Below are 13324 nucleotides of genomic sequence, written 5' to 3'. Positions count from 1 at the left end.
CCTCCATTTCTCCCCCTGTAGCTGCACGGTGCGGGGGGCTTTTCTGCCCGGCGGGGGGGGGCGGGGGATGTGGCACTTCCTCCCACCCAACCCTCCGCAATCGATGGCAATTTAAAAGGTCCCTGAGAAATAACCTCCCTCCTTGACTGCTTGTTTTTAGACAAAAATGCCAAGGCGCCGCTGGCCTCAGCGATGTTCTAAGGGCTGCCTGGGGGGCCTCCGTCTCACCAGGGGCTCGGGCCCCACCCCCTGCAAGTGCCAAGGCCTGACTTAGCTTAACGCACACAAACGTGAGTCCCGTGCGAGTCGAGTCTTTGTCTGGTCAGGGCCAGGACCCGAGCCAGAGAAAGAGACACGAGCCTTACTTCCATTTATACCAAGGATTAGTCCTCACACAGATTGCCCCGGGTTAGCCAAAACTAGGGAGGTTCAAAGAAAATTAGGGTCTGTCTACATGGGGATACCCAGGAAAGTTAATCTGAATTAACAAAAGGTGTGAATGTAAAATGGATTAGCTGAAGTACATTAATTTGGGAAGCAAATTAAGCCTTTAAAATGGATTAGTTTTGGAAGTGAATTAAGCATGTAAAGTGCATTAATTTTAGAAGTGAATTAAACTAAACCAAATGAAGCCCACTTATGTTTGGAATGAGAGCGTCGCACAAGGGGTTTAATGGACTTCAACTGATCCCCTTTAAAAATTCATTCAGATTAACATTGAGGGTCCCCATGTAGACAACCCCCTAGTCAAATTCTCTTAGATCAATTTTCAGCTCCATTTATCTTAACCCAGGAACTCTGACGGAACATGGATTTAAGCCCATTTCCGTGTAGCCACTCAGGACAGTGCCTGGTTTGAACCAAATTGCTTTTAAACGACTTGCACCTATGGAAGGCGTGTGGCAGGGTACCTAGTCTGGACTAAGGTAGGGTGTGAATGGGAGGCGCTCACGCTATTCCGGATTAGCTCCGTGTGTGCAGACTTGGGTAAATGTCCCTCTTTCCAGGGGCAGCTGTATCCCTTTGAAAGTGGCTTCAGTTAAACCGGAATCAGAGACTCCACATGGGGAGCTGCAGTGCCGTAGCTGTTTGGGTCAGATTCCCCATGTAGACAAGTTCAGCCTTGGCTGGCTTCCAAAGTAGCTGGCGTGTCACTGGAGGGGCAGAAAGAGCTCCGTTGTGTGGGGGTGCCGAGACGTTAATGCTGAAAACACTGAAGTTACCGTGAAAAATTTTCCCCCTGGGGATAAGGCCTTGGGGTTGATATGGCACTGAATTCGCCCGGTTTGGCACTGAATTCGCCCAGTTTGGTACTGAGTTCAGCTGGTTTGGTAATGAATTCAGCCATTTTGGTGCTGAATTCACCGGGTTTGGTACTGAATTCACCCGGTTTGGCACTGAATTCGCCTGGTTTGGCACTGAATTCGCCTGGTTTGGCACTGAGTTCAGCTGGTTTGGCACTGAGTTCAGCTGGTTTGGCACTGAATTAGCCTGGTTTGGCACTGAGTTCAGCCATTTTGGTACTGAATTCACCCGGTTTAGTACTGAATTTGCCCGGTTTGGTACTGAATTCAGCTGGTTTGTTACTGAATTCACCTGGTCTGGTAATGAATTCAGCCATTTTGGTGCTGAATTCACTGGGCTTGGTACTGAATTCAGCTGGATTGATACTGAATTCACCCAGTTTGGTACTGAATTCAGCTGGATTGATACTGAATTCACCCAGTTCGGTACTGAATTCAGCTGGTTTGGTATTGATTGAAGATGAACCTGTTTCAGGCAGGTTTAACTCCAAGAAGAGAGGTTTACTCATTTAACTAGATTGCTTTAGAAACCTATTTTGGTAAATCAGTGCATTTCCCATGCAGCAGGTTTTGTAGAGAGTCGAAAGAGTGCATTTAACTGGCTTTAGTAGAACAATGCAAACCCCTCGCATTTATATGGATTTAGCTTGTCTACATGGGGACATCCAGGCAAATTAATCCGAATTAACTAAAGGTGTGAATTTAAAGTGGATTAGTTAAAATTCTTGTGTGGATGCTGCTATTCAGAATTAAAGTGGACTGAATTCAGTTTAGTGGAATTCTCTGGAAATGCCTACATGAGTTTCTAAATCAATGTCCTTCACTTGGAGTAATTCCCTTGTTGGGAACCAGGTTTGCTCTGGAGTGGATCTTAGTCGCTCTTGAATTGACTTCGCATGGGAGTTGCGACAGGTTTAGGTTCCTAGGAGATTTAGGTGCTTTCGAACATGTCCCAGTGGTGAGAGCAGCGCGGCTTGTGGTGCAGAGCTGGTGCTCTGTGAATGAGGCCAGGACCCAAATTGCTTTTCAAATCTTGGTGTAGATTGAACCCCTTACCTCCTGGGCAGACCTTCCGCTCAGCTTTGACTAAAGAAAAACCTCTACGTCCTAAACGCAGCTTGAACCCAAAGGTTATTTGCGACCAGACGAGGCCAAACGCGGGCACCTGAGGAAATGGGAATTGCTTCGTCAGGGTAGAAGTTAGGAGAAGTAAAAACCAAAGATGTTCCATTCACCACACGCAGCCCTGCTCCCTTTCCGAAGAGACGGGGAAAGAATCATAGTAAGGATGCAGAAAAATAATGACGAAAATGCTAAAAAAAAAAAAAAAAAAAATCAACAAAAATACTTTAAAAATCCCAGAAACTCGCTGCGCGCCAGCCCCGGCCCTGGCCCCAGCCGCTCTCCACCCCCTCCACATCCAAAGCGGGAGGATGATGGTGACGAGAACAGAAATGGGGGGATTTGAGCTTCCCTTCTCCTCGCCGGGGGCAGGGCTGAGCGCGGGAGTGAGTGCCGGGTACTCTGTGGTGCTGTCCGTCTGTCTCTCGCCCCTGCCCTGCTCTGGCTTGTGTTGGGGTGGGAAGGGTGGGCACGGGGGGGGGGGGGTGACGGGGCTCCCTCGTCCCCTCCTTCCTCTGCCACCTTCCTCATCTTCTCTGGGACCCAGGGCCCCCTCTCCTGGCTTCCCCTGTCTCTCCCCCCATCCCAACTGTCTGCCCTGCCCCCTTCTCTTCCTCCCCCCACTCTCCCTCGCCCCACCCCCTCTGTTCTTGCCCCTCCCCTCTGCTCTGCCTGCCCTGCCTGTCTCACAATCTCACCCTTTTCTCCAGCCCCTGCCCAAGGGCCCTTTGCCCCCGTCCCATCCTCCTTTGCCCCTGAGCTCTGCCCCCTCCCCGGAGAATAGCACTCCCCCAGCTCAGGGCCTGACGTCAGGAGCCCATGTCCCTGGTTGGCATGTGGAGAGGGGTTGGGAGCCAGGACTCCTGGTTCTCTCCCTGGCTCTGGGAGGGGAGTGGGGTGTAGTGGTTAGAGTAGGGGGCTGGGATCCAGGACTCCTGGGTTCTCTCCCCGGCTCTGGGAGGGGAGGGGGGTGTAGTGGTTAGAGCAGGGGGCTGGGAGCCAGGACTCCTGGGTTCTCTCCCCGGCTCTGGGAGGGGAGGAGGGTGTAGTGGTTAGAGCAGGGGGCTGGGAGCCAGGACTCCTGGGTTCTCTCCCTGGCTCGGGGAGGGGAGGGGGGTGTAGTGGTTAGAGCAGGGCGCTGGGAGCCAGGACTCCTGGGTTCTGTCCCGCCCTGTGTGGTAAGAGGCTGTGCCTCTGCTGCGGGGTTTCCTCTGGGGGAATCTGGAGCAGTTGCAGGGATCATAGTTGGAGCCTTGGGAGAGAGGCCATGTTGTGGCATCCCCTGCTGAACCCCGCAGGCCAGAGCGAGGTTCTCTCCCTTCCCTCCATTCCCCCAATGTCTGTGTCCTGCTCACCCCAGCCCCTGAGCCTCCTGCCCCTCCCCCATCCCCATGGTTCCCTGTGCCCCCCACTCCCACCTCCTTGGTCTCCCCCTGTCCCTGCAGCTCCCCCCCCCAGCTCCTTCTGCCCCCAGCCCCAGCTTCCCTCTTGTGCTGTTCCTAGTCCCTTCCCTGCCAGAGCCCCACAACCTGCTCCCCCGGTTCCCCTATTCCTGCTCCCCGCTCCCCCATTTCCTCTGCTCCCCTGCGCCCTCCCTTCCCGGGGGAGTGGGGGGCTGTCTGTGTGATTCGATCTCCCAGCTCGTTCGTTGTTCGTGGTTTTTTTGCTTCTTTTAATGACATTTTTGTAACTGAGTGTGTTGCCCACGGGGAAATAAAGAAATGTACAGAGCCCGGCTGCTGTCTGCCTGTCTGTCTGCGCCTCCTGCCCCCCGGAAATACAGCTCTGTCCAGAGCCCAGGGCGCTCTCCACTTCTCTGCCAGGGGGGTCTGTCTGTCTGCACCCCAGGCCACGCCCCCGAGAACAGGTGTCTGGCTCCACCCCAGGCCACGCCCCCGAGAACAGGTGTCTGGAGTCCAGGTGTCTGGCTGCACCCCAGGCCACGCCCCCGAGAACAGGTGTCTGGAGTCCAGGTGTCTGGCTGCACCTCCTGACCACGCCCCCGAGAACAGGTGTCTGGCTCCACCCCAGGCCACGCCCCCGAGAACAGGTGTCTGGCACCACCCCAGGCCACACCCCTGAGCCCAGGTGTCTGGCTCCACTCCAGGCCACGCCCCCGAGAACAGGTGTCTGGCACCACCCCAGGCCACGCCCCCGAGAACAGGTGTCTGGAGTCCAGGTGTCTGGCTGCACCTCCTGATCACGCCCCCGAGAACAGGTGTCTGGCACCACCCTGAGCCCCACCCCCCACAACCCCCGCCCCAAGGTCACAGGTATCTATGCAGGTGCCGCCCCCTCCCCCTCCCCCAGGTCTCTGTCTCCTTTCACCCCCACCCCAGCCCCCGTGGTCCCCCCACACCCTGCCCCCTCCCCCTCGGGCCCGAGGCCTCCAATCCCTGGGGGCAGGGCTTGAGCTGGTCTCTAGGAGCCACGCCCACTGCCTAGGGACGGGAGCTCCGCCCTCTTCCCCTGGCCGGGGGGAGGGGGGGTAGAAGGGGCACGCAGGGACCACCCCCACCCCCATGCCCAGCCGGGGAGGGGGTCGCTCTGGGATACAGAGGGCTTCAAATCACACCAGCTGCCCTATCCCGAGCCGGGGAGAGAACCCAGGAGTCCTGGCTCCCAGCCCCCCCTGCTCTAACCACTAGACCCCACTCCCCTCCCAGAGCCAGGGAGAGAACCCAGGAGTCCTGGCTCCCAGCCCCTACTCCCCTCCCAGAGACGGGGAGAGAACCCAGGAGTCCTGGCTCCCAGCCCCCCCCTGCTCTAACCAACAGACCCCCCCTCCCTGGAGAGAGAACCCAGGAGTCCTGGTTCCCCGCAGCCTCAGGTCCCAGGTTCGGGAGCACTGGGCCCCCTGGGGGCTGAGGAGACCCCCCCCCACCCCCCACTGCATCGGGGCTTTTCTCCCCCACCCCCTGGGAACAGGGCAATTTATTGCCGTATCTTCCAATCCCCCTCTGGCCCCTCTCTTTGGTTTGAGCCAATCCCCCTCTCATTTTCCCTATGGTTCGATCCAATCCCCTTCTGCCCCCTTCACATTGGTTTGACCCAACGGGCTCCGCCCCCCTCTCTCTCGCCAACATGGCGGAGCAGCCTCGCTTTGATTCGGGCCTAACGTCATTGCGAAACCTCCCTATGCGGGTCCCCGCGGGAGGGGGCGGTGCCTGCGGGCCGGGCGCGTTGATTGGCCGGGCGCTAAGTAACGCGCCTCGCGATTGGCCGGCAGCGCTAGGCCAATGGACAGGCGGCTTGTTCCGGGGTGACAGCGACAGCGAGAGCGAGAGCGAGCGGGGCCTGCCAGGAGGTGAGACGCGGCCGCGCGGGGGAGGGGCAGCGCGGGGGGGGCTCCGCTCCGCGTGACTCCGGCCCCCCCGCGAGGCGCCAGAGCCCCCGCCTGGGGGGCGGGGCCGTGGGGGGCAGATCCCCCCCCCGTGAGCGTGAGACGGGGCAGGAGCCGCGGGGGGACCCGCAGCCCGACCCCCCCGGGTCCCCACCGGAAGCCCCCCCCGTGTGTCACCCCCCCGGGAGCCCCCCACCCCCCCGTGTGTCACCCCCCCGGGCGTCACCCCCCCGGGCCCCCCCCGGGCCCCCCCCCGTGTCACCCCCCCGTGTCACCCCCCCGGGAGCTCCCCCCGGGAGCCCCCCACCCCCCCGTGTATGGAGCCCCCCCGTGTGTCCCCCCCCGGAACCCCTCCGTGTGTCACCCCCCCGTGTGTCCCCCCCCGGAACTCCCCCGGGAGCCCCCCATCCCCCCGTGTGTCACCCCCCCGGAACCCCCCCGGGAGCTCCCCCCGTGTGTCACCCCCCGGAACCCCCCCGTGTGTCACCCCCCCGGGCCCCCCCGGGAGCCCCCCATCCCCCCGTGTGTCACCACCCCCGGGCCCCCCCCGGGAGCTCCCCCCACTCCTCCATCTCTCACTCCCCAGCAAGCCCCCCCTTTCTCCCCCATTTGTCACCCCCCCGGGAGCCCCTCCCGCTCCCCCATCTGTCACCCCCCCTGTCTGACCCCGTCTCTCCCCCCGGCAGGTGAGGCCCCGGCATGGCGGAGCCGGCGGAGGAGACGCTGCTCTACGTGGAGCACCGCTACGTCTGCTCGGAGTGCAGCCAGCTCTACGGCTCCCTGGAGGAGGCGCTGCTGCACCAGCAGACCCACCTGGGCCCGGAGCAGCAGTATGAGGTGGTGGGGCTGGCGGGCGAGGCCGAGGCCGGGCTGTACCAGGCGCTGGCCGTGCAGGAGAACAGCCAGTACCAGTGCCTGGAGTGCGGGCAGCTGCTGCTCTCGCCCGGCGAGCTCCTGGAGCACCAGGAGCTGCACCTCAAGCGGCTGAGCCAGGAGCCGGAGACGCCCGCCAAGCTGCCGGCCTCCAGCCAGATCCACTACGAGTGCGTGGAGTGCAAGGCGCTGTTCCTCAGCCAGGAGGTGTGGCTGGCTCACCGGCAGGCCCACCGCGCCCCCCCGGAGCCCCCCGCCCCCGAGGCGGCCCCCACCGGCCAGAGCCAGGCGCTGGTGGACCTGGAGCACTCGTACCGCAAGCCGGAGGAGACGGCAGCGGCGGGGGCGGGGGCGGACGGCTGCGCTGTGCAGCTGCTGCTCTACGAGTGCGGCGAGTGCTTGCAGCTCTTCCAGACGCCCAAGGACTTCCTGGAGCACCAGGCCACGCACCTGGGCGCTGCGCCCGCGGGGGAGCTGGCAGAGCCGCCCGCCTGCCCGGCGGAGCCCCCCCAACCGGCGCCGGCGGGCGTGCTGAACGGAGCCGCGCCTGCCCCCTCGGAGCCCAGCATCACCGCCAGCGACCACAGCTACGAGCTGAAGAACGGGCCTGAGGAGGCGGCGGCCGCGCCGCGCCGGCCCAAGCGGGGCGGCCAGGAGCCCTGGTGCGCCGAGTGCCAGCAGCCCTTCCCCTCGGCGCACCAGCTCCAGCTGCACCTGCAGTGCCACCGGCAGGGCGCCTTCCAGTGCCCGCTCTGCAGCAAGGTGCTGGCCACCCCGCTGGCCCTGCGGCAGCACCGGAGCGAGCACAGCGGCGAGTCGCGCTACCTGTGCATGGACTGCGGCCTGGCCTTCGACACCGAGGCCGTGCTGCTGGCCCACCGGCGCGGCCACTCCCCCAACCCCCTGCACCGCTGCGCCTGCGGCAAGGCCTTTCTCAACATGACCAAGTTCCTGTACCACCGCCGCTCCCACGGCCCCCTGCCGCCCCCCCCTCCAGAGCCGCCCCTGCCCGCCCCGCCCGAGCCCCCGCCCGCCCCGCCGGCGCCCAAGAAGCCGGACGACGTTGTGCCGCTGGCCATCATCTACTCGGTGGAGAACGCGGAGGCCAACGGGCCCAGCTTCCGCTGCCTGATGTGCAGCAAGGTCTTCTCCAAGCACCTGCAGCTGGTGCGGCACCAGCGCTTCGTGCACAAGCTGGAGCGGCGCCACAAGTGCCAGACCTGCGGCAAGATGTTCAAGAAGAAGTCGCACGTCCGCAATCACCTGCTGACCCACACGGGCGAGCGCCCCTTCCACTGCAAGGAGTGCGGCAAGAGCTTCAACTCCCAGGCCAACCTGCTGCGCCACCGGCTGACCCACACGGGCGAGCGCCCCTACCGCTGCGAGATCTGCCAGAAGGCCTTCACCCAGTCCTCCACCCTCCAGCAGCACCTCTTCGTGCATAGCCGCCACTACCCCTACAAGTGCCAGGAGTGCGGCATCAACTTCCACCGGCCCTACCGCCTGCTCATGCACCGCTACCACCACACGGGCGAGTACCCCTACAAGTGCCAGGAGTGCGGGCGCTCCTTCCTGCTCCGGCGCCTGCTGGACGTGCACCAGCTGAGCCACGCCGGGCGGGAGCCCCAGGTCTGCGCTGGCTGCGGCGCCGCCTTCGTCACGGCCCTGCAGCTCCGCGAGCACAAGTGCGGCAAGGTGAGCCGGCGCTTCGAGTGCCCCACCTGCGGGAAGAAGGTCAGCTCGGCCGCCCGGCTCCGTGCCCACGAGCTCCTCCATGATGGGGGTGCCGTGGCCGCCCCCGAGGAAGAGGCCCCCGCCCCGCCGCCGCCGCCCCCCCCCGCCCCGCCGCGCCGCCTGCCCCAAGAGCTTCGAATGCGCCGAGTGCAAGAAGCTGTTCAGCACCGAGACCTCGCTGCAGGTTCACCGGCGCATCCACACCGGGGAGCGGCCCTACCCCTGCCCGGACTGCGGCAAGGCCTTCCGGCAGTCCACCCACCTCAAGGACCACCGGCGCCTGCACACCGGCGAGAAGCCCTTCAAATGCGAGGAGTGCGGCAAGGCCTTCACCATCGCCGTGCGGCTGGCCGAGCACCGGCGCATCCACACCGGCGAGCGCCCCTACCACTGCGCCGACTGCGGCAAGGCCTATCGCTCCTTCTCCAACCTGTGGAAGCACCGCAAACTGCACCAGCAGCAGCGTCTGCAGAACGAGCAGGAGGCCCTGGCCGAGGCGGCCGCCGCCGCCGCCATGGCGGCCGCCGCCGCCCCGGACTACGGCAACACCCTGACCATCATGGAGACGATCGAGATCTACCCCGCCGTGGCCGCCGAGCCCGAGGGCGTCCCGGGCAACCGCCTGGAGAACATTCAGCTGGGAGGGGTCTGAGCCAGGAGAGAGGGCCATGGCGTGGACAGAGCCTTCCCCCTTCCCCTCCCCGGCTCGTGCCCAAGCTCTTGGCTGGTGGCCACACAGCTTCTGCTCTAGCCATGGCTGGGTCACACGTGGCGACAGCTGCTTCTCCAGCTCCCCCTCGTGGCCACGTCCCTGCGCCCGGGGCCACGCGGCTCCTCCCAGCCACGGCGCTGCCCTCTCTGGCTCCCCCTCGCGGCCACGTCCCTGCGCCCGGGGCCACGCGGCTCCTCCCAGCCACGGCGCTGCCCCCTCTGGCTTCCCCTCGCGGCCACGCGGCTCCTCCCAGCCACGGCGCTGCCCCCTCTGGCTCCCCCTCGCGGCCACGTCCCTGCGCCCGGGGCCACGCGGCTCCTCCCAGCCACGGCGCTGCCCCCTCTGGCTTCCCCTCGCGGCCACGTCCCTGCGCCCGGGGCCACGCGGCTCCTCCCAGCCACGGCGCTGCCCCCTCTGGCTCCCCCTCGCGGCCACGTCCCTGCGCCCGGGGCCACGCGGCTCCTCCCAGCCACGGCGCTGCCCCCTCTGGCTCTCCCTCGTGGCCACACTCGTCACAAGGGCACTTCCATTTGCTTCTCTGGCTGCCCCAGGGGCTGCGTCCCCCCTGCCATGTGGCTGCAGCTCCAGGAACACCCCTCCCCCCCCCCCCCCCCCCGTGAACCTGGCCCCATCCCCGATGAGCTTGGACTGGAAGTAGCTCACTTTTTCTATTGACTTCCCCCCCCCCCCCCCCCAGCCAGCCATCCCCCCAACATAAATAACAGCCCCCCCTACTTTTGCTAACTGGACCCCTCGCTGGGGGGCATTTTGGTATCTGTGTTACAATTAAACACTGAGTAAACAATCAGCGTGGAGAGACTGTTCTGGGGTGGGGGGTGGGGGATGGACTAGAAAACAACCCATGTTGCTGAGCTGGGGGGGGTCGGGTCCTGGGGGGCTGGAGCAGGAGGGATCCAAGGGCAGGTGGGGGGTGTTGGGTTAGGGGCTCTATAGGGCTGTTAGAGGGTGGGGGGTGTCCTGTTGGGGGGTGCGGGGGTTCCTGCTGCCCCCCCACGATGGGGCGAGGTCACGGCCCAGTCTTTGACCCCTGAGCTGAGATTGCGCCACACGCCGGGTTTGGGCAGCCGCTGGAGCGGGGTTATTGAGCACAGCAGGGACTGTACCCTGTGCGGTTGTAAGTGGTCGGCCCACAGCTGGTTCCCAGAGCCAAGGAACGGTGGGTGCACAGTCGATATCGAACCCTTCTCGCCCCGCGGGGTGTTCCAGCTCGTCACACGCCGGCTTCCCCCTTCAGCCTGGGCCCAGGCTCCGCGGCTCAGCTCTGGCCTCCGGCGCAGGCGGGGAGGAGAAAGGCCAACGCACGGTGCCGCTGTCCCCGTTCTCCACCCTGGGTGGAGGTGCCTGGCAAACACCAGCCCAGACCTGTCCTGGGGGGGCTCCGGCGTCGTCGTCCCCCCCCCCCCGCAGCCCCCCACAGCTTTGTAAAGCCCTTGTTTGCAGCTCCCCTGCGCTGATCGGGCGCTTGACGCCCTCCTGGGCGTGGGTCCCCCCCCGTTGCAGAGACGCTCCCTCGGCCCCACGCACGACTCACGGCCTTGGACAGAACGACGGCTAGAGCAGATCCTGCCCTTCCCTGGCGCTCGGTACGAACGAGACCCTCGTCGGACGGGGGAATGCGGAGGGGCCGGGCACAGGGCGCCACGGGCAGTGTCTCCCCCGTGTCTGCCTGTCCCCTCGCGCCGTCCCTCCTGTGGCCACCAGGTGGGGCTGTTCCACACTGGCCGGGAGTGGGGGGGCAGGGGCAATGGTTCATTCCCTACCTGCTTCCCCGCCCCCCACCTGTGCTGTGTCCCTCCCCCTTTCCCCACCTGGACAGGAGTGGGGGTGGGGGTGTTCTAGTGGGGGCTGTTTCCTGGGCGAGGGACCCAGGCCTGGGAGGGGTCTTGTACATTGGGGGGTCCTGTGGCTTTGGGTGGGTTGGAGCCTCCCCCCCCACGGCACTACACATGCCTCCTGTGTTGACACAACACCCACCGCCCACCTGTCACCATCTCACGCTGACAACCTGCAGTGAAAAGAAGAACAGGAGGACTTGTGGCACCTTAGAGACTAACAAATTTATTAGAGCATAAGCTTTCGTGGACTACAGCCCACTTCTTCGGATGCATATAGAATGGAACATATATTGAGGAGATATATATACACACATACAGAGAGCATAAACAGGTGGGAGTTGTCTTACCAACTCTGAGAGGCCAATTAATTAAGAGAAAAAAACTTTTGAAGTGATAATCAAGCTAGCCAAGTACAGACAGTTTGATAAGAAGTGTGAGAATACTTTCAAGGGGAGATAGAGTCAATGTTTGTAATGGCTCAGCCATTCCCAGTCCTTATTCAATCCTGAGTTGATTGTGTCTAGTTTGCATATCAATTCTAGCTCAGCAGTCTCTCTTTGGAGTCTGTTTTTGAAGTTTTTCTGTTGTAATATAGCCACCCGCAGGTCTGTCACTGAATGACCAGACAGGTTAAAGTGATCTCCCACTGGTTTTTGAGTATTTTGATTCCTGATGTCAGATTTGTGTCCATTAATTCTTTTGTGTAGAGACTGTCCGGTTTGGCCAATGTACATGGCAGAGGGGCATTGCTGGCACATGATGGCATATATCACATTGGTAGATGTGCAGGTGAACGACACCTGCAGTGACAACACCCTGATGCACTGCAATATCCACTGATGCATCACACTGCATCTAACACACCCGTGGTGACAACCCCCGCCGCCCAGCTCTCACTAACCATCTCACGTGGTGACACAACCCTCGGAGATACAACCCCCGCCACCCACTGTCACTAACCATCTTTCCCACTGACACCCCCACGGCAACACCTGGCTTGCCCCCTCGGGCGTTCCCCAGGCTCTCTCTGCCCGTGTGGGTACCAAACCGGGGGGGCCGAGGGCTTGGTGGGGGAGGGCCGGCCACACTGTGACGGGGGCTGAGGTGTTGGCCATGGGCGGTGTGGGTGTCACAGACTCCCAGGTCAGGCCCACTCGTGGCCCCGTGGGGGGTGCCCCTTTCAGTGCGACAGCCCATCTCGGGGGTCCACTCTCTCTCGGGGTCAGGCCCCTCCACTTCCTGGAGCCGCACCTCTCTGAGCCTTAGCACGTCTGTCTCTGCCGTGGGCCCCCTCAGGGAGTCCCCTCGCTCTGGGCCCCCGGGGCCTCCACCCCCAAAGGGACGATGCCCCCTGCCCCTCCCCGGCCCTGTTCTCTAGCCCAGAGCGACTCTCAGCCAGCATCACACAGGAGGGTTTATTGAGAGTTGAACCCAGCACAGGAAACTCTCAGGGCCTCAGGCCTGGCCTCCCTCAGCACAGCACATCCCAGTCTCCCTGCATCCAGGGGGGCTCTGCCTGCTCCCCCTCTCCAGCCCAGAGCCCCCCTGCTCCCCAGCTGGGCATCTGATACCCCCGGCCCCAGGCCCCGCCTCTGTCCATTGTCTTCTCTCCAGGGAAACAGGGTCACCTGGGCCTCCTCTCCCCTCTTCTGTCCTCTGGCCCCTTGGGCTGGAACCGGCTGGTCAGGTCACCGGGGTCCTCTCCCCGCAGCCCATTGTCCTCCCACTGGCCAGAACCGGCTGCGACTTCTGAGCTGGGTCCTTGGGACACCAGGTCACCGGTCGCTGGGGTCTCCGTCCTCCAGGCCATCGGCTGGGTCCCAAGTCCCCTCTCCGGTCCTGTGTCCCAACGAACTCCCTCTCCCCTCCCCTCGTTAAACCAGTAACACCCAGGGAAACTGAGTCCCACTCCCTCCACATGCAAACCATTGAAACCCCACAGAAAACAAGACCCCCCCCACTTCGTCACAGGGGGATTCCCCGGCTTAGCCGCTGGCCAAGGGGGGGCTGGGAGGAGCCACGGCAGGCACTGGGCGAGCTCCACCCACGTTAGTTCAGGGCCAGGCTGGCTGCAGGCTCTACAGTGCCCCTCGCGTGGCTCCATGTGCCCCCTCGCCACCCAGCCACATGCTCACCTGCACGGCTAGTGGTGGTGCACACCTGTGTGCCAGCATTGTGCCTGCTCTTACACACTTACCCGTATCCCCACCTCACCTGTTCACTGATAGCTGCCCCCTTCCCCCGCCAGCTGCACGTCTGCTAGTGCGGCACACACCCACATGTGCACACCCACTAGTGCAATGTGCACACCCTCAGTCTGCTGCACACTTGCTGGTGCAATGCACACAGGCCTGGCCTGCTGCACATGCTAGTGCAATGT

At 63.1% G+C, this 13324-nt stretch overlaps 2 protein-coding genes across 2 annotated transcripts in view; both read left to right on the top strand.

Moving 5' to 3' along the window:
• Window positions 1-13324, top strand: part of MEGF8 (multiple EGF like domains 8) — a 199332-nt gene that overhangs the window by 106380 nt on the left and 79628 nt on the right.
• Window positions 5554-9163, top strand: ZNF574 (zinc finger protein 574). The gene is given in 3 exon segments (XM_005312504.4): window positions 5554-5733; window positions 6456-8502; window positions 8504-9163. Coding segments are annotated over 2 exon segments (2559 nt in total). The 5' UTR covers window positions 5554-5733; window positions 6456-6468; the 3' UTR covers window positions 9029-9163.

This window comes from Chrysemys picta, chromosome 20, assembly GCF_011386835.1.
Source record: "Chrysemys picta bellii isolate R12L10 chromosome 20, ASM1138683v2, whole genome shotgun sequence".
Lineage (NCBI taxonomy): Eukaryota > Metazoa > Chordata > Testudines > Emydidae > Chrysemys > Chrysemys picta.
The sequence above is the reverse complement of the archived record's forward strand: the minus strand, read 5'-3'. Positions and strand labels throughout refer to the sequence as shown.